This window comes from Salvelinus sp. IW2-2015, linkage group LG28 (assembly GCF_002910315.2).
Source record: "Salvelinus sp. IW2-2015 linkage group LG28, ASM291031v2, whole genome shotgun sequence".
NCBI lineage: Eukaryota > Metazoa > Chordata > Actinopteri > Salmoniformes > Salmonidae > Salvelinus > Salvelinus sp. IW2-2015.
The window spans coordinates 12,388,271-12,409,216 of NC_036868.1; the positions used below are offsets into that span (position 1 = coordinate 12,388,271).

The window sequence follows — 20,946 nt, forward strand, 5'->3', positions numbered from 1 at the left end:
CCTATTGTGTAGCTGTGTAATACTGTATATATCTGCAGCCCCATGTTTGGCATCAGACACAGAGAGGCTGCTGCTGCTGCTGAAAACACTCACCTCTTAGCTGTTGGAGAAACACTTAGAATATTAGCATCACGGCTACTTGGGCTTATCTGAACTGCTGTAACATAACTGTTTAATGGTGAAATGGTGTATCCCTGCATTAATGGTAGTCATGAGCCCAAGGAGGTGAAAGCCGTGTTCAAATTAATTATGCCCAGTTTAAGGCGAGCTGCGCTTTGTACGGTCTATACTGCAGCGAGCCCTGCTGTATACTCACAGCCATGCCTGTGTGATCTCATTTGATTATTAGTGATGCCTTGCTGCATCAATATTTCATCTGGCAATGAAATACTGGCTCACCGAAACGTCAATGTTTAAACAGTACATGGACCCAGGTCAACTCTCTGTGGATATACTGCTGTTACAGGTAATGTCATTCTAATAGTCCTGTCTGGCTGGACTGTTTGCCACTGTGTTCTCTCTCTTCATCTCTCTATTCATCTCTCTCTCTATCTCTCTCTCTCTTCCTCTCCTCTGCAGGTCACATTGGCAGCCTGCAAGCCACTCAGATGAACCACGAGGCAGCCATCCGGGACCTGGAGTCTGAGAAGTCTCGTCTGAAGGACAAAGTGGTACGTCTAGAGGAGGAACGCGGGGCCCTGCAGAACAAGTCCCAGGCACTGGACGACAGGCAGAGGCAACAGATTCTCTCCCTGGAGAAGGTGAGCCTTCAGGGGTGTGGAGGGAACTGTATTTCTGCCACTGGAGCCTGGAGTTGTCTGAGAACACACTCTTATTCTGCACCAGCTCCTCTAAGGAGAAAATATTAGGTTTGAACGTGTTTACAACAGATCTCCCCAGTTAAACACTCCTCACTGCTTTACTGGCCATCTGCCGCAGGGCCTAAATCCACTCCTCCATGCTTAATTCACTACTAGTGCTGAGCGATTAGTACTTTGTGAGGTCGGTTTGACTATTAAAAAATAATCACGATTTTCGATTTGGGTTTCAATAAAAAAAACGACATTAATGACATGACATTAAAATTATTTTAGAGGTTCCCTCAGCCATCACCTGCCTTCTTCCTGACACACAGTAGGTTGGTTGAATGCTGTAACAACACAGACTTAAACAATAAGAGCCCCATGATGGTAGTGAATGACCATTACCGCTTAACACTTATTAACCATCATTTATTCACTTACTTTACTTCCTTTACTTTCATAAAATATTACAGTTGTGTAAATTACTTATTTTTTTTTGTCTTTTCTTATTTTTCATTCCGTCATCATCTGATCTCTGCTCAGACAGTAGCAGCCAGCCAGTCAACCATCTAATGTTATCTCACGTTTATGTGGTGTACTAGGTTGAATATTTGCCTAATGAAAACTTCCAATCAGCCTAGCGTTCCACATAGTTCTTGACAAATTCTCTCGTGAATTATTTGATTTCTCCCTAGAGAAAACGGCGTGTTGAGCTCACTAACTAAATGGAATTCAAGTAATTGAACCGACGTCGGTCAATTAGTTGTTAAATAACCGAAAGAAAGCCCAACATTTTGATTAATCGCTCAGCGCTATTCACAAAACTCAACATCTTGGAAAGAGAAGTTACTGGACAAAACCATTTGTTGTTGACGTTTAGCTGATTATTTTGATATAGCAGACTACACTTTAGCTGTAAATACATTTACATTTACATTTACGTCATTTAGCAGACGCTCTTATCCAGAGCGACTTACAAATTGGTGCATTCACCTTATGACATCCAGTGGAACAGCCACTTTACAATAGTGCATCTAAATCTTTTAAGGGGGGGGGGGTCAGAAGGATTACTTTATCCTATCCTAGGTATTCCTTAAAGAGGGTGGGGTTCAGGTGTCTCCGGAAGGTGGTGATTGACTCCGCTGTCCTGGCGTCGTGAGGGAGTTTTTTCCACCATTGGGGGGCCAGAGCAGCGAACAGTTTTGACTGGGCTGCGCGGAACTGTACTTCCTCAGTGGTAGGGAGGCGAGCAGGCCAGAGGTGGATGAACGCAGTGCCCTAGTTTGGGTGTAGGGCCTGATCAGAGCCTGAAGGTACTGAGGTGCCGTTCCCCTCACAGCTCCGTAGGCAAGCACCATGGTTTTTAGCGGATGCGAGCTTCAACTGGAAGCCAGTGGAGGGAGCGAGGAGCGGGTGGAGCGTGAGGACGTGAGAGAACTTGGGAAGGTTGAACACCAGACGGCTGCGGCGTTCTGGATGAGTTGTAGGGGTTTAATGGCACAGGCAGGGAGCCCAGCCAACAGCGAGTTGCAGTAATCCAGACGGGAGATGACAAGTGCCTGGATTAGGACCTGCGCCGCTTCCTGTGTGAGGCAGGGTCGTACTCTGCGGATGTTGTAGAGCATGAACCTACAGGAACGGGYCACCGCCTTGATGTTAGTTGAGAACGACAGGGTGTTGTCCAGGATCACGCCAAGGTTCTTAGCGCTCTGGGAGGAGGACACAATGGAGTTGTCAACCGTGATGGCGAGATCATGGAACGGGCAGTCCTTCCATTTTGTGTCACAGTTCGCTTCATATATCTCAACTATTAGCCATGGCTGCTACTTCCACTATAGTCAGCATTTTTCTTTCAGCCATGCTTTCTGGTTGTAAAATAGCATTTAACTTCAATGATTAATGTCAGATTACACATAAAAACTCAGATTTTACGACTAAGCATTTAGATGGTTCCTTGGAAAGTCCTCTGTGCTCTCAGGAGTTACGGAGCCCTGAAATATGCATGGCTTCTGAACACACAAAACTGCAGATGGTCATGCTCCTTATTTACCAACAGTAGCGCTGAAGAAAAACTGCACTTCCCCCGTAAATGAATGTCAAGTATAATCTATTTTTCATTCAGCGTTTACATTATGGTAAAATGTACAGTTGAAGCTTTCGCAATATGCCATTCTGCATGACGATATCAGTGGAGGCTGCTGAGGGGAGGACGGCTCATAATAAGGGCTGGAACGGAGCGAATGGAATGACATCAAACCATGTGTTTGACGTATTTGATATCATTCCACTTACCACGAGCCGTCCTCTCCAATTAAGGTGCCACCAACCTCCTGTTATCAATACGCGCTCAAGACAGGGAGCGTGTTCTGTTGACAGTGACCCGCACCCCTCAATGCTATGTCCCCTGTGTCTCAATGACACTTTTTATTTATTGAACCTTTATTTAACTAGGCAAGTCAGTTAAGAACAAATTCTTATTTACAATGACGGCCTACCCCGGCCAAACCCGGACGGCACTGGGCCAATTGTGCACCGCCCTATGGGACTCCCAATCACGGCCGGATGTGATACAGCCTGGGTTCGAACCAGGGACTGTAATGAAGCCTCTTGCACTGAGATGCAGTGCCTTAGACCGCTGCGCCACTCGGGAGCCCTAGCCACTTTTACCGCAATGCTGTAGCCTGAAAACCTGACCTCATCTCTCCAGTTCCCAGGAAATCTTCTGTTCTGTTTGCCATTACCATAGCCTTGAGTTAGGTGTTACTATGGCAACCTGCTGTGAACGGAGGTGTGAGTGAATTGTGCAGTAATCCACTGGGCCGCTGGCATTCTGAGAAACGCCGCTCTCTCTCTCTTGTCTGGTAATAGAGGCCTCTCTCCGTTCTTTTTGGCTTGCTGCTTGAGCCTCATCTCTGAATGTGAATAATGTGTCAGAGGGGATTTGAAGCATCTGCAGGCTGTCACTTTCCTCCGTTACAAGACACCAAACAGCCGTTCACGGGTTACCTGTATGTGACTGACTCAAGCTCACTCAAATGACCAAGGAAATAGAAATAAGACAGTAATGAGTTTAGCATTCTGTTCACAGCTGGGTTTTAATAAAACTAGAATCAAACGTCTTTTGATTAACACAGGGCATACTGTCATGGTGTTGTCTCTGTGTTGTTCCGTCAGACTCTACGGGAGGAGAAGCAGATGTATGAGAAGGAGATGGTAAACATGCGTGCCAAATACGAGGACGACGCCGCCCACTTCAAAGAGTCACAGACCCGGGCGCTGGAGGAGCTGTCGAAGAAACACCGGACCACTCTGGAGAACACACAGACTACTGCCGAGACGGAGAGGAGCTGGCTACTGGCCGTAAGAAGAGTGTACACACACACACATACACACACACACACACCTTAGGTAACACTGCACTGAATCTACGCAACACACACACACACACAGCAGTGAAGCTGCACCTACACACCTCAGCAATGGGATGGGATTGGGATTTCCACTGCAGAAACGATTACTTCACCTCCAAGCTACGATTTGCTATGATTTGGCTATTGTTATGAATAGCAAATGGCCTTGGCTTACGGGGTAATACATTATCTAGTTGCATTATTGTGCAGATCTGTACCAAACTACACTAATCTGCTCTTGCAGTGCACAGTGCCATTACAACCACCCTAATGAACCAAGTCACACAGGATCCAACAGCAAGACTAAAGAACAACAGTTGAAACAATGATTGTCTTCTACTAATTGAATGTGGGGATAAAAGAAAAGGTCAATGCTGAGTCTGAACCTTATTATGAAAGCCCAATGATTACCAGTTTGAAATAGGTTTTAATTAATCACGGACTACAAACAGCTGGTGGAACCACTCTGTAGAGACCGAGAAAGAGAGCCGTGGAGAGCCAGAAAGAGAGAGAGGAGAAGGGAGAGAGAGAGAGACTCATTACCATGGGCAGAACAGCTTATCTTTCCTCCAAGTCCCTCCATGTCATTTGCATGCTTGAATTCCAGGCTTTGCTGTGCTGGTTTGGCTCTACAGCTTGTCAGACCTACTTGTCAAGGCAGTCCCATGAGTGTTGAGAACAGCTCTATGCTGGTATAGCTTTGAGTACCCTCAAGTGCTGCCTTCCATTCCACACAGAACACAGAAGTGCTGCTACTATGGATGTCTAGTGGTTTAAAATCATACAGAAAGAGATTGGTTATATTGGTTGACAACAGACCCATCCCAAAAAAATGCTAGTTTCCTTGCTGTAATGTGGTTTGTCACTAGTCTCCCTCAGCTTTTAGGGCCCTGTTTTGCTCAGTTCTTGATTAGGTATTTCTCTCTGTTCAGCCTTCTCTGTATGAGAGCCCAGTGCAATGTACCTCCGCCATGTCTATCTCTCTCAGGTTGTGTCTGTGTCTCTCAGGTTGTGTCTGTGTCTCTCAGGTTGTGTCTGTGTGTCCCAGGCCTGTATCTGCCTCTTTCCCAGTGTGTTCTCTGTGTGTGTCAGGGCCCGGAGCTCTGCTGCCTCAGCTCCAGTCCTGCAGGCAGTAGAGCAGTGAGAGGGCCTAGCTTCCCACGCCTCGTTAAAAACTACCATGACAACTCATCTCCCCACCCCGCCGCGCTCTGCTCAGCCCAACCACTCAAACACACACACTGTTCCAGGACCTGCCTAGGCCGAGGTGTTGGAGATGCTGACAGAACCTGGCTCTCACTCTATTAAATAATGACTCTTTTTTTGTTTTCTATCTGCTTGAAAACATCTGCTGCAGTGACATGACTAAACTGTCTGTTTTGATATCCCTGACTGATAACATATTCAATTAAAGCACTCAAAAGACATGCACGATTGACTCAGCCAAAATGCAATTAGTCATCTTTTTATTTCTCAGCTCGGTAGCTGCCAAAGGCTCCTGTCAACTCGTCCCTCTCCAACATGGTTGCATCATTTACTCTTTATGTAATAAAATACCGGCCAAATGACAGATGTTGCGTTAAGCCGATGTAATTAGCCAGTCCCTTGTTTATATCAGGGCCGGCCAACCTAACACCATTGTGGCCACTACTCTCTGGCAATTTGAAGGATGACAGTGGCTTTCCTCATGGGCTTTGGAATGTGTGTACGTGCGTGGGTGTCTCTAACACACAATGACCTTGTTCATTCTTCATAGTCAACACATTTTCCACTGTTTCGCCGCCTTGTTTTAATTTGGAGGAAATGGAGGTAACGACCCCACCAGGATGGTGTTTGAGTTCCGGAGTCTCATCTGCAGAGGAAGACTGTGATTACACCTGTCTGCACCTCACCAGCTGCTTTCAGGAAACTTATTTCAGGCAGACAAACGTTGGTTGATCCCCTGTGTGTGTTCGTGTTTGTGTGTGTGTGTGTGTGTGAGAGAGAGAATTTCTCTATCTATCATCTCTGCTCCTCGCTCTCAAATGGGAATGGAGAGAGCGGAGAAAGGAGAGCATAATGAAATGGGTCTATGTTTGTGCGGCGGTGAGTCACCATAGTCGCAAAGAGCAGCTTGACAAGTCCATGTGGCGGCAGCTGACATCATATTTTGGGCCAACTCCCCCAGGCTCTTCCTCTGCGTACAGCACAACGAGAGAAGAGAGGGAGGAGAGTCATTTTGTCCTCAGCACCAAGGTGCGGGATGGACCTTTTAGTTTGGACACTGAGATCGAACTAGTGACTAGTCAAACTACCGTGGCCCGGCTGACGGAGACTTTGTGTGGCACACTAAACGTTTAGAAGTTTTGAAGAGTATGCACTATTCAAGAAGCATGTGAAATGGGAACTCAACGTCTATACGCATGCACGCACGCACGCACACACGCACGCACACACACACACACACACACACACACATCCCTTAACTTGACACCCAGTGTAAAAAAAAAACATAGGGGAAGACGCTAACAAGATTACATGCATAATGTCATACACTCTTGTTGGAATGGGATCACTAAACATAGATGAGCTCCTATTTGCATATGTGAGTGCAGAGAAAGATGAAAGCGCTAAACGATGTAGCCTTAACCTACCAGACACGAACCTACAGTGTGCAGCGCAGTCCTCTCTGAACAAGGTGAAACTATACATTATTCAGTCAGCCTTACTTAGTCCATCATGCTGACCAGTCTTCTGCTCATATACAGACCTTTTGAGATTGCACTTCTGTTGTATATTCCATTTTGGGTCATTGGAAAGCATGAACCAAAGTTACAGAGGGAAAGGATCATGCTGCAGTGTCAATCCCCTTCTGTATCAGAGAAACCTTAATATTGGAGTGGACATGGTTCACATAGTAGTCTGTCACTAGTCAGCTCAATGCATTTAGTGTTTATTTGGCTCCAACGCGTCTTTTCAGAGTAATATACTAGTCATAAGGTTTTTATGAAAGTGATCAAGAATTCTGTTTTCGTAAAAGATGTAGGCCTATATGAAGGGGTTTGAACAATGTCCTGTCCACAGTTGAATGCTCAGCGCTGACGTTAACAGATGCAGAGCTGTTGAGAAAATCATATTTTAGGCATTTCCATGCCTGGTGCTAAAGATGCCACTCATTCCCTCCATCTCATTGGCCTGTCCCTGCTATGGTGATGTCTACTGATTATATTGTCACTTTGGTGTCGTCTACTGACACAACTATCCTGCAATGAGAGTGAAATGGTAGACTAGCGATCTATCCCATACGAGAAATGTCTGAAGGCTGCATTTGATCCATGATATCGCACCGTCACAGCGAGAAATCTTTCCTCCCTGAAAATGGAATTCACAATAATGTGACATGGCTTTTATCAGTAAACGCTGCATCATTTATTTGCTTTGCAGACATCCTTGTCTTGAGTGGCCTGACGTTGCTTAAATAATGAACTCACTCATGTCATCCATTTTCCCAGCAGGATATTAACCACCTGCCCAGGGGTACAACATTTAATGTGTCACTTGTGATTTAAACACACACACACACACAACCTCCTAAATATAACAGCTCTCAATACAAGCCCTCCTCCAAAGAGCTCCACTGAGTCCATATTACCAGATTGTGTAACAACGATGCTGACAAAACTCTTTTTATTAGTGTATTCATGTGAATAATGCCAACTATTGTCCTTTCATGTACTAGTCATTCCCTTTAAACTGGCATTGATTTTCCTCATTGATTTTCCTCTAAAAACACAATTATTGCAGCCATATCTACACAGTATTTTCAATTCATAAAAAGCCTATAATATTGTAAGCCCTGTAAGGGTTTTGTGCTGTTATTATTATAACAGTCTTTGTGGTTTGTCTACAGGAAATGGAGCAGCAGTTTGAGAGGGAGAGGCTCTCATTGGAGGAGCAGAAGAACCATCTCAGACAACAACTGGACAGCCTGAGGGAGGAGCTCGCCGCCAAACTTGAACAAGCCAATCAGGAGGTCAGTCATGAGTCACCTTACCTATCAGATCTCTCCTCTTTCTCAATTTATTTTGACCATTTATTGTGGTCAGCCACATAGAATTAGAATTACTGGTGCTAATTGGTAATCTTTGAATTTTGACGCTATCGTTTCTCAGAAAACAAACCAGGTTTGAAAGGAAAATAACAGCAGGTAGAGATGATATAAGTATGTCTTGGCTCATTTGAAGTGCAGTTTCCCAACTCTACTGAAGGGAATGTCTAGGAGTTCATTACAGCTGGTTAAGATGTTAAGGCCTCTCTGAGCACTGAGATAGACTTCTAGAGAACAGCTGCTGATGTGTAGAGTGTGTCTTGACTCATTTCAAGTGCAGATTCCCAATTGTAATTTATTACAAAAGGGAATATATTTGACAGCTGTTTTTAAAGCCTGTCTGTGTACTGTGGTGTATGATAGACTTCTAGCCTTTATTCTTGTTCTGTGCTGAGTGTGGGTCTGCTCTCCCTCCCTCCCTCCCCCTCCCCTGTGTGCAGGTGTTGCGCCTGCAGGAGCTGGTTAAGGAGGGTGAGCAGGGCATGGGTTCAGCAGAGGGACACATCTCCAACCTGAAGGAGGCCCAGGACAAACTAGTGGAGGAGTTGGATGCTACCAGGGCCAGACTGAGAGAGACCAGCAACCTGCTGACCGCCCTGCAGGTGAGAGCACTGTTACAGTCCGCGCGCACACACACACACACACACGCACACGCACACGCACAGGCAGGCAAACACACACAAATAGATTTTTATGGGTCCTTGGTGGGTTTACCTCATCAGGGAGCCATTGGATTCTCCAACAGGAACCCTAATGATTTTCCTTCCCATTCCCTCTTCTGACCAGGTATTTATTGATTGTGTATTAAGCTTATTTATGGGGGGTAATAAAGTTGATCTATACTGAATAGCCTTGAGTCTATTCCCTTACTAAATCTATCACGTCCACCCGCTTTGTCCCAGATTCCAATTCTTCACATGCCGAGCAGGCTTTCCAGCAGCTTTGTCCCAGATTCCAATTCTTCATATGCCGAGCAGGCTTTCCAGCGCTTTTCCCAGATTCCAATTCTTCATATGCCGAGCAGGCTTTCCAGCAGCTTTGTCCCAGATTCCAATTCTTCATATGCCGAGCAGGCTTTCCAGAAGCTTTGTCCCAGATTTTCAATTCTTCACATGCCGAGCAGGCTTTCCTGAAGCTTTGTCCCAGATTTCAATTCTTCACATGCCGAGCAGGCTTTCCAGCAGCTTTGTCCCAGATTCCAATTCTTCACATGCCGAGCAGGCTTTCCAGCAGCTTTGTCCCAGATTCCAATTCTTCACATGCCGAGCAGGCTTTCCAGCAGCTTTGGGTTGACATACCTAATCAGGCTCAGATTGTAAATTCTGTTCTCATCTTTAAAGAGCCCGTGTGGCATTGGCACTTCATTATGCCATCGACCTTCTGGGGCTCCCCTCTCTCCTCTTCCCTCTCTCCTCTCTCGCTCCCTCTCTCTGGTCCTGCATAATGAAGCAGGCTGTAGTCTGAATGAATGTCAGGGGAAGTTTTGGAGCAGCATTGGTAGTAGGTCCAGGCTGTTTTTCCTCTCCTCTGACTGATCACACAGAGCACCCATGTTCCCACAGGGCCCCACGGTCCTCATTGGTAGTAATGTGTGTTGAGTCCTGTCCATACAGGGTTAGATCTCATGCTCAATTGTGTTGTTTATCATGAGGGCTAATATCATTAACCCTTTCTCTCTTTATTCCTGTCTTTCTGTCTTTCTCCTTCCCCGTCTCAGGGAGAGATGGAGGCCCAGAAGAAGCAGCATGAGGCTAAAGTCATCACTATTAAAGAGGACGAGAAGCTCAAGATGGACAAGATGGCGCTGGAACTGGAGCTCAAGTGGACCGAGACGTTAAGGTGTGTGTGCGTTTTTGCGTACATGTATTTCTTGTTTTTGGGTCTGCCTTGGCCCTGGGGTTAATTTGGTTGAGATGTGCCAAGGATGGCGATGGAGAAGTTAAGTGAAAGAGTGAATCCAGCTTCATACTAATAATACCAGTCCAGGGCTGGTCTCTCCCCAGCAGGAGGTCCTTCTCTCCCTGGCTCAGAAGATTATGAATGGACGGCTTCATTTAAAAAGAGCCAGTGCTGCACCACAGATTATGACCACTGAAAAGGCCTGTGACCATTGGAATTATCTTTAGAGGGCTCAGCCTCCACACAGATCATTAGAGTAATAATAACACAAATAATGCTGTTCTTGTAAGTACTGTAGCTAGCTAGGTCACACATTGAGTTTGTGTGCAAGTGAAGGAGGAGGAGATAGGTCCCATGAGAAAATATACTGCCCCAAAATATGGGCCTTCATTTTTCACATTTGTTCAGCCGCTGCCCTCGTCTACCTCTAAATGTGTTTTTCGTCTGAAGCAAAAGCGGTTGTTTACCAAGGGATTTGAGCCCGAGTGACAACAAGGCTGTGACAAGCCACTGCTTATGAATTTCAAGTGTAAAAACATTTTGTTGGCACGATAAAGGGCCATTTGAATCTCAATGCCGCCACAGCACATCAGGGACATGTGAATCTCAATGCCGCCACAGCACATCAGGGACATGTGAATCATGGTGTGAACAGAACTGCAGCTCAGAGATGTGACACTGGAGATGAGGAGGAGGAAGTTCATCCTAGCTCATCAGACAGAGTCCAATTAGTGTCTCTCTCCCTTGCTGGGGTCAAGAAATGTGTTAATACGGCATTAAGGAGTCCTGATTACCAGGAAGGCTCTGCTACACATTGAGTTCTAGAATTACACCATCCAGATCAGCCCAAAGTTTTCTCCTGTCCTCCTCTTTATCTCTTGTACTGTAATTAGGTTTCATTTACCCTCCTCTCTCTCAATGTTCATATTTCACATTTGCATTCCCCTTCAGCTCCTTTTCATCTTGTAATTTGTAAGTTGTGCATTTTACATGCTCTTTAGTTCTGACAGCATTTAGGGTTTTCATTAAGTGAGATAGTAATTAAAACTAAATTGAAGACTGCTTCTTCTCTAGTAAAGCATAATGCAAAGCACAACCTCCGGGGGTCTGATTGTACTTCTACCATATCGAACTGGAGCCAACATGCCACTCAGGGAGAGCGAGAGAGAGAAAGAGAGAGGTGAAGGCAGAGGGAGAGATATTCCCATTTTCCTCCTCCCTCCTCTGTTCTAGGCCCTTCTCAGTAGGAGAAGGTGCTAAGGAGCGCCTCTCTTTCATGTCCTGTGACGGACTATCAGACACATCTCTCCTCCTGCTGGTGATGTGGAGCGAGATACAGCAGCAGAAATACCCACATTACCTTATTTAATGGTGGGCTTGAACATGGACAGCATTAGCAAGAGGGACAATGCAGATGGGTGGCACCACCCCACCGCACCGCAGCGTCTATGACAGCCGCAGCGCACACCTGCACAGAGAACACATGGAGAACACACACACACACACAAGTGTAGCGTCACAGACAGAAAATTATAATAATAATTTAAAAATATATATATTTTTAAATTATATACAGTGGGGAGAACAAGTATTTGACACACTGCCGATTTTGCAGGTTTTCCTACTTACAAAGCATGTAGAGGTCTGATTTTTATCATAGGTACACTTCAACTGTGAGAGACGGAATGCAATAAAATGCAAATTAATTACTTAAAAATCATACAATGTGATTTTCTGGATTTTTGTTTTAGATTCCGTCTCTCACAGTTGAAGTGTACCTATGATAAAAATGACAGACCTCTACATGCTTTGTAAGTAGGAAAACCTGCAAAATCGGCAGTGTATTCGGCACCCCCCCAAGGTGCGGACTCCGGCCGCTAAAACCTGAACCTATAGGGGAGGGTCTGGGTGGCATCTGTCCACGGTGGCGGCTCTGGCGCTGGACGTGGCCCTCACCCCACCATAGTTAATCCCCGCTTCCCTGGCCTCCTCGGAATGGCGACCCTCCAAAATAACCCCACTGTACCCCCCCCCAATAATTTTTTGGGGCTGTCTCTCGGGCTTCCTACCGCGTCGCCGTGCTGCCTCCATTCGCCGTTATCCCTCCTCACATTGCTCCATAGAATCCCAAGCGGGCTCCGGCACTCTCCCTGGGTCGACCGACCACCTGTCTATCTCTTCCCAAGTTGTAACACAGTCCAGATCATGCTGCCGAGCTAGCTCCTCATAACGCCGCCTCTCTGCTTTCGCTGCCTCCAGCTCTGCCTTGGGGCGGCGATATTCCTTTGCCGATAGTCCTTTGCCGTCTAACTCGTCCTCCCATGTCCATACTTCCATAAAGCGCTGTTGCTGCTGCTGCCCGTTACCACGCTGCTTGGTCCTTTTGTGGTGGGTGATTCTGTAATGGCTTTCGTCGGTAGAAGGAGAGGAGGACCAAAGCGCAGCGTGGTGCGTATCCATAATTTATTAGAATACTTCTCAATATAAACAAAAACAATAAACAGACGAAAAACCAACGAAGCTACAGTCCCGAACTAGTGAACACAGAAAAACCAGGAACACACGAACAGGAACAATCACCCACAAACCAACAGTGAAAACAGGCTACCTTAATATTAATATGGTTCCCAATCAGAGACAACGTAAAACACCTGCCTCTGATTGAGAACCATATCAGGCCAATAAGACAAACCTAAACAAAGAAACGCATAACATAGACTACACCCACCCAGCTCACGTCCTGACCAACTAAACAAAGACTAAACAAAGGAAATAAGGTCAGGAACGTGACAGGCCCAAACTGTTGCATATATCCTGACTCTGCGTGCAATGAACGCAAGAGAAGTGACACAATTATCCTAGTTTAATATTGCCTGCTAACATGAATTTCTTTTAACTAAATATGCAGGTTTAAAAATATATACTTCTGTGTATTGATTTTAAGAAAGGCGTTGATGTTTATGGTTAGGTACACATTGGTGCAACGACAGTACTTTTTTCGCAAATGCGCTTGTTAAATCACCCGTTTGGCGAAGTAGGCTGTGATTCAATGATAAATTAACAGGCACCGCATCGATTATATGCAACGCAGGACAAGCTAGATAAACTAGTAATATCATCAACCATGTGTAGTTAACTAGTGATTATGTTAAGATTTATTGTTTTTTATAATTATTTAATGCTAGCTAGCACCTTACCGTGGCTCCTTGCTGCACTCGCATAACAGGTAGTCAGCCTGTGTCCAAAAATGTCAAAAAATGCCGATTACCTGCTAGCATGAGGGACAAGTAGCTATCCACAATGAGATGCGTTTTGACAAAACTCACCTAACCTTGTAAGTTACCTAGGTATAATCAATCAATCAAATGTATTTATGAAGACCTTTTTACATCAGATGATGTCACAAAGTGCTTATACAAAAAACCAGTCTAAAATCCCAAACAGCAAGCAATGCAGATGTAGAAGCACGGTGCCTAGGAAAAATTCCTTAGAAAGGCAGGAACTTAGGAAGAAACCTAGAGAGGAACCAGGCTCTGAGGGGTGGCGAGATTATAAGAGTACATGGCCATTAAGCCAGATCAAACGTTCATAGATTACCAGCACCTCAGGAGTAAATGTCAGTTGGCTTTTCATAGCTGAGCATTCACAGGTTGAGACAGCAGGTACAGTAGAGAGGGAGAGAGAGGAATGAAAACAGCCGGTCCGGGACAAGGTAGCATGTTTGGTGAACAGGTCAGTGTGTATAACTAACAGGTCATGGTGTATAATTAACTAGCTAGCAACTAACTAGTTCAATTTCTCTCACGATTATAAAGGATGATGATGCTGAATGAACATGGTAGCCTCGCCGCGAGCTCCTAGAAAACTTTGCAGGTTTCTACTTTTTCTAGTATGTTCTCTCATTTTCTTGCTCTGTTTGTTTAATGCATTACTTCATACACCCGGGTAGAACTATTGGAATATGAATTGCTTGGTACTCACCATCCACCCGATCTTCCCGAATTCCCAGAGACAGCGGAAACAATGGTCTAGCCTCGTCTGAGGCGCCGGTAGCCTGGGAGTCCTACCGGATAGAAGAACACAAAGACGCTGACGGAGAGGCAGACGTGGAGGGGTCTTAGTGCGATTGAGACGCCGGGCGACCCGTCCTCCATTACAATGTATACTGCTCATTAGTGAATAAGCTTGACGAACTCAGAACGAGGATCTCCTTCCAGACGGACATCAGATTCTGCAACATACTTTTTCAGTTTTTCTGAGACTTGGCTTTCCTCCGACATTCAAATGGATTATAGGGCCGTCCCCAGGTGGTGAAGGTAGGCAACATTACCTCTTCCAGACTGGTCCTTAACACAGGGGCCCTACAAGGGTGCGTCCTCAGTCCCCTCCTGTACTCCTTGTATACCCACAGATGCATGGCCTCACACAGTTCCAACTCAATTATCAATTTCACTGACAACACGAGAGTATGTATGCCTGATTACCGACAATGACGAGGAGGTCTACACTCTGACGGCGTGGTGCCAGGTAAACAACCTCTCCCTCAAAGTCAGCAAAATAAACGAGCTGATTGTGGACTTCAGGAGGAACCAGGCTGGGCATGCCCCCATCCTCGTCAATGGAGCTACCGTGAAGACGGTCAAAAACTTCCCTGTGAAACTGCACTACGCCACTGGATGGAGTCCATTTGTGACTGACTGTCTGTCATCTCTCTGCTGCTTTCTGGTGGTCAGAGTGAAAGCTTGGATCTCAATGGGTATGTCACACTGACGTAATGCCTCCATTCTCACTATACCCTCCCATTCTCCTCCCTCTACATGCTCCACTGCCCTTCCTCCATTATTCCCTACTGCCTATACTCCTCCATCCTCCCTGCCTACTCTACACACTCACCCCCTCTTCCTTCCCATCTCCTCTGCACACCAGGTGCTGAGTGCCCTCCTAGGTAATTAGCCAGATTGGGGATTCGGGGCTGGGTTATGAATATGAATGTGAGGCTCTTTACAATATAAAGGCCCTGAGAGCTGTGTGTCTGTGTTTTTCTGAAGCGATGAGGATCAACACGTGTCCTTGCAGAAGTGTCAGCGGGCTAAACCATGGCACTCTGGTGTGGTGCGTCATAGCGCTCATCTGGTGTTAGGAGGGACGAAAACACTGGTGGCGTCCTGCACTTAACAACGTCATTCTCTGATAAATAACGATTAACACGCAGTCCGCACTCCTACTAAAAGGTCTTTGCAGCGCCGTTAAACATGTGGGCATTGAAAAGCACTGAGATGGTGAGGTGGGAGATGTCTGCAAGACGCCGTGGGGAATTCTACACAGACGTACGCTCTGCTCTGTTCCCAAGGATGTTGACTCGGAACACCTCCAGAGCTTCGACAGCCAGTGGCGTGCTGGAAATGTTCAGCAAATACAGGACATAATGTTGAGCTGTTAAAACTTCTTAAGGCTAGGGGCCCCGCTAGCGGGACAACTTCCGGTGAAACTGGAGGGCACGCAATTCAAATAAATAATCATAAAAATTATGGATATTAAACATTTAGGAACATACAAGTGTCTTATATCATTTAAAAGCTTCAATTCTTGTTAATCTAACTGCACTGTCCGATTTACAATAGGCTTTACAGCGAAAGCATGCCATGCGATTGTTTGAGGACGGCGACCCACATCAAAATATTTTTCCACCAGCACAGGTTTCATAAATTCACAAATAGCGATTTAAATATTCACTTACTTTTTGAAAATCTTCCTCTGATTTGTCATTCAAAGGGTTCCAGCTACAACTTGTATTGTCGTTTTGTTAGATAAAATCCTTCCTTATATCCCAAAAGGTCTGTTGAGTTGGCGCCATCGATTTGAGTAATCCACTCCGTTCAACATGCAGAGAAAGAAATCCAAAAAGCTACCGCAAAATTTTGTTTGTCTAACGTTCACTGTTAGTCGGCCCCCGTCTCTCTTCTCTCTAACGTTCACTGTTAGTCGGCCCCAGTCTCTCCTCTCTAACGTTCACTGTTAGTCGGCCCCAGTCTCTCCTCTCTAACGTTCACTGTTAGTCGGCCCCCGTCTCTCTTCTCTCTAACGTTCACTGTTAGTCGGCCCCCGTCTCTCTTCTCTCTAACGTTCACTGTTAGTCGGCCCCTTCTCTCTCTCTCAACGTTCACTGTTAGTCGGCCCCGTCTCTCCTCTCTAACGTTCACTGTTAGTCGGCCCCCGTCTCTCTTCTCTCTAATGTTCACTGTACGCACAGTGTGCTCTGGAGATGAGTGCAAATGGATTATGTTTATTAAATATGCACGTAGCGGCAGATTTTTCTCTATTTTCTTTTGCTCCTGAGAAGTGGAGTTTGTGAACGGGTCTTAAAACATGCCACAGATGAAATATTTACAGAAGGGGCTTTTCAAGCATGTGCTCTTGCACGCATGACTAGCATGATGCTCACTAGAATACGTCGACCTAACGTTACTGTAAACAGACGCTGTTCTATAGTATTTGCAGCAGCTTCAGTTTTTGGGAATTGAGGAGAATATATTACTACTCCATTAAGTTATTTCCAGACGGTTTTGCTTTCGGAGTCAAACTGACATTATTTTGATCTGCTGAGCCCTGGATAATTATCATTATCTTGTGTTTATTTCATCTAATGGAAATTGTGTGTGTGTGTGTGTGTGTGTTTGTGTGTGTGTGTGTGTGTGTGTGTGTGTGTGTCCACAGACAGGAGTGTAAGAAGCTGCGAGAGCTAAGGGAGGATCATGGGGATGACAAGAGGCAGCCCTCATCCAGTGCCCAGAACAAGGAGCAGGAGCTGGGCAGTGCCCGTGAGAGCTGGCAGAGGAAGGTGGAGGACCTACTGGAGCAGGTAAGAGACAGTCCACCCTCACCCTGCTGCACCAACTGGGTGTTCTGATATACACACTGGGCTGGGCTCCAGGATAACTGGACAGTAAGAGGACTATCATTTCTAAATCTGTCCACTATTATCATCAGTGCTAAGGTTTGGCTGAGATTTCTATAGGGATTTAATATACCTTAATAAGGTCAATAACATAGGTCGTAAATTTTCACCACTTAACCCATCATATCATGAAACATCCATTTGGAAGTGTATGTCATACAATATTAAATCATCCACTTACTTAATGGCCATGAATAGGCGAGTGGAGAGTGCTCAGGGCCTCGCCCTAGCAGGTAGCCATCACAATGAAAGACTGCTGAGGAACCTGTTCTGTTACCTTGGCTGTAACTCCCACTGCAGTTATAGCCTGCACTGTCACTTACACAAAGGAGGAGAGACTGTAGTGTATGAAGACACAACATGGTGAGTTTTAGGTTGTCATTTTAACCCCCTCTATTGGATATCTATTCAAATTATTACATTTAAATCTTCCCAAACTGGCACTGGCAGCCCTGTGAAGGGGACTGAATGGACCAAATCTAATTCAAACTGAAACTCTTAAAGTACTTGTACTTGCTAATTGCATTAACATTCTACTTTGCCCTCTTTATTTCCCCCTCACTGTACTGTATTTACAAACAAATACCAGTATATTGAACTGGTGTAAGTGGCTTGCATGATGCTGCTGTGTGTACTCGCTCGGGCTTGCACTAAAGATGCTGGTTTCACTTCAGAGCGTCCATTTTCCTTTTGTTACAGTATGCTGTACGCAGGTCAGGGTTTATTGTGGGCAACACTTGCAGTGTTGTGTTTTTTTTGGGATGGATAGAGTATTTTACCTGGGCTATATATGCTCTGCTTCGGTTTGAAATCTCTGTTCTTTCTGAATGTACCAAAGTGTGTTTGGCTTCTCTCATCACTCCTTGTCTCGAAACAGAGAGTTGTTGTAGAACCACTGTGACTGGTTGCTACAGCAGTGAACCAACGCCATCCAGTTCACAGGCAACACGCATGAAACACTCATGACCTGAATCTGCCCTCTTCTGAGCATGTATATTCTGTATATGCTCTGGAACTGATTCCTGGTGCACTTCCCACTGGACTCTTTTCCTCTTCCTGACTCTGTTAAAGGTGTGTATTTCTGTTCTTTTGATGAGACAGAGTTACAGCCTCTCTGAGTGGCATGTGATTTACTGTACCTCCTGCTCGGCTCTCTCTGCTGTGCCATAACAACTACAGTGCCTTCACAAAGGATTCACTCTGTTACTTTTTCCATATTGTGTTGTGTTACAGCCATTTTAAATTGATTCAATTTAGATATGTTTCCCCCCACTGGCCTACACACAATACCCCATCATGTCAAAGTGGAATAATGTTTTTTGATGTTTTTACAAATTCATAAAAAATCTTAACCTGAAGTGTCTTGAGTCAATAAGTATTTGTCCCCTAAATATGTTCAGGGGTAAAACTTTGCTTTACAAGTCACATAATAAGTTGCATGGACTCACTCTGTGTACAATAATAGTGTTTAACATGATTTTGGAATGACTACCTCATCTCCGTATCCCACATATACAGTTATCTGTAAGGTCCCTCAGTCGAGCAGTGAATTTCAAACACAGATTCAACAACAAAGACCAGGGAGGTTTTCCAATGCCTCGCAAAGAAGGGCACCTATTGGTAGATGGGTAAAAAAAAAAAGCAGACATTGAATATCCCTTTGAGCAAGCTATTAATTACACTTTGGATTCTGCAACATTGTAGTTTGTTACTCCACAATACTAACCTTATTGACAGAGTGAAAAGAAGGAAGCCTGTACAGAATAAACATAATCCAAAACATGCAACCTGTTTGCAATAAGACACTAAAGTAAAACTGCCAAAAATGAGGCAAATAAATTCACTTTGTCCTGAATTCAAAGCTTATGTTTTGGGCAAATCCAACAGAACCCATCATTGATTACCACTGATTATTTTCAAGCATGGTGGTGGCTGCATCATGTTATGGGTATGCTTGTCATCGACAAGGATTGGGGAGGGTTTTTTTATTATAAAAAGAAACGGAATAGAGCTAAGCACAGGCAAAATCCTGGAAAACCTGGTTCAGTCTGCTTTCCAACAGACACTGGGAGACAAATTCCCTGTTCAACAGGACAATAACCAAAAACACAAGGCCAAATCTACACTGGAGTTGCTTACCAAGATGACATTGAATGTTTCTGAGTGGCCTAGTTACAGTTTTGACTTAAATTGTCTAAAATCTATGGCAAGACTTGAAAATGGCTGTCTAGCAATGATAAACAACCAACTTGACAGAGCTTGAAGAATTTTTAAAATAATAATCTGCAAATATTGTACAATCCAGGTGTGCAAAGTTTTTAGAGACTTAATCACTGCCAACGGTGATTCCAACATGTATCATGACAACATGACTCAGGGGGATGAATACTTATCTAATCAAGATATATTATATATACTTTATACAGTACCAGTCAAAAGTTTGGACACACCTACTCATTCCAGGGTTTTTCTTTATTTTTACTATTATCTACATTGTAGAATAATAGTGAAGACATCAAAACTATGAAATAACACATGGAATCATGTAGTAACCAAAAAGTATATTTTAGATTCTTCAAAGTAGCCATCCTTTGCTTTGATGACAGCTTTGCACACTCTTGGCATTCCAGGTGAAGCTGGTTGAGAGAATGCCAAGAGTGTGCAAAGCTGTCATCAAGTCTCCAGCTTGATGCTGTTTGCGCTCAGGTCCCAATGGAAGGCATTAAGTAACCTCTTATCCCACTTCACAAGGAGTTGTGATTTTATCAGGGATGACGAGGGGTGCCATTTAGATAGCAGTCAAACCTTTTGCCCAGCAGGAGATGACTCTGATAATGACTCTGGGCACACCAGTGAGTGAACATTACAGCCTTAAAGGCGCTGTATGTCACCTCTTGATCACTCCAAGGCAGTGTGGGTATTGATTCTATTGGAGGTGTGAATGTCTTCTGTCAATGGCCCGACTTTGCACTGTCAGCAGCAACCCACGGCTTGATCCCCACTAAAACCCACTCGTCCCTCTCTGACATGAACCCACAGACACATCCACTGACTCCACTTAGATCACTGCAGCATGTCTGCCACATGCCCACCATATCACTGTGTCCTCTGCTGCCCAGAGGCAAACTAATACACTCACTGCATTATAACAGTTGGGTATTTTATCTGCCTCTCTCTGGCTTGATAATGTACTATGCACTCTGTACTATTTGTTGTCCAAATGTTTCATTACGCAGATGCTGGAAATCAATGCATGTGGGGAGAAGGAAGCCATTCAGACAGAGCTCCCATTCTCAAAGGCTTTGCTCCAGATGCTTCCTGGTAGCTAGCAGCAGAGTCAGGGTGACTTATGGAGGTGTCACCACCGTGGTTCTCTTCTTCCCATACACTCCTCTCTTGCTCTGGGCCCAGTCAGTCTCATTATTCACAGTAATAATACTAAGTACTAATGAAGCCCTGGCTGATTCATGTGGGATGACTGAGCTGTCATGTTGATCACACGTACAATACAGTACTGATTGGACGTCATCAAAGGTTGCAAAGCAGCCAAAGTTGCTCCAGGCCTACCATTTTGAAAGAACGATTTTGAGGGCGTAATGGAACATTTCATTTTGTTGCACCCTCTAACAAAAATGTAATGTCGTGTTGCTTCAGGTCATAAATACCGGTAAAAATGGATATCTGTTTTTGTTGTTAACAAAGTAGGCGTATGTTAGTCAATGAAGTATACAGACAAACAGCTATTGCACACCTGTAAGAGAGAAACTAATAACACACAGACAATCTGATCTA

At 44.8% G+C, this 20,946-nt stretch overlaps 1 protein-coding gene across 5 annotated transcripts in view; it reads left to right on the forward strand.

Annotated features, from left to right (window-relative positions):
• fam184ab (family with sequence similarity 184 member Ab) overlaps window positions 1-20,946 on the forward strand; it is a 100,059-nt gene that overhangs the window by 51,904 nt on the left and 27,209 nt on the right. For all 5 annotated transcript variants that reach the window (XM_023974183.2, XM_023974185.2, XM_023974186.2 and 2 more), the window contains 6 exons: window positions 580-761; window positions 3,978-4,163; window positions 8,103-8,225; window positions 8,741-8,902; window positions 10,018-10,139; window positions 16,914-17,058. In XM_023974183.2, coding sequence (XP_023829951.1) covers window positions 580-761; window positions 3,978-4,163; window positions 8,103-8,225; window positions 8,741-8,902; window positions 10,018-10,139; window positions 16,914-17,058 — 920 coding nt within the window. The remainder of the gene's footprint in view (window positions 1-579; window positions 762-3,977; window positions 4,164-8,102; window positions 8,226-8,740; window positions 8,903-10,017; window positions 10,140-16,913; window positions 17,059-20,946) is intronic.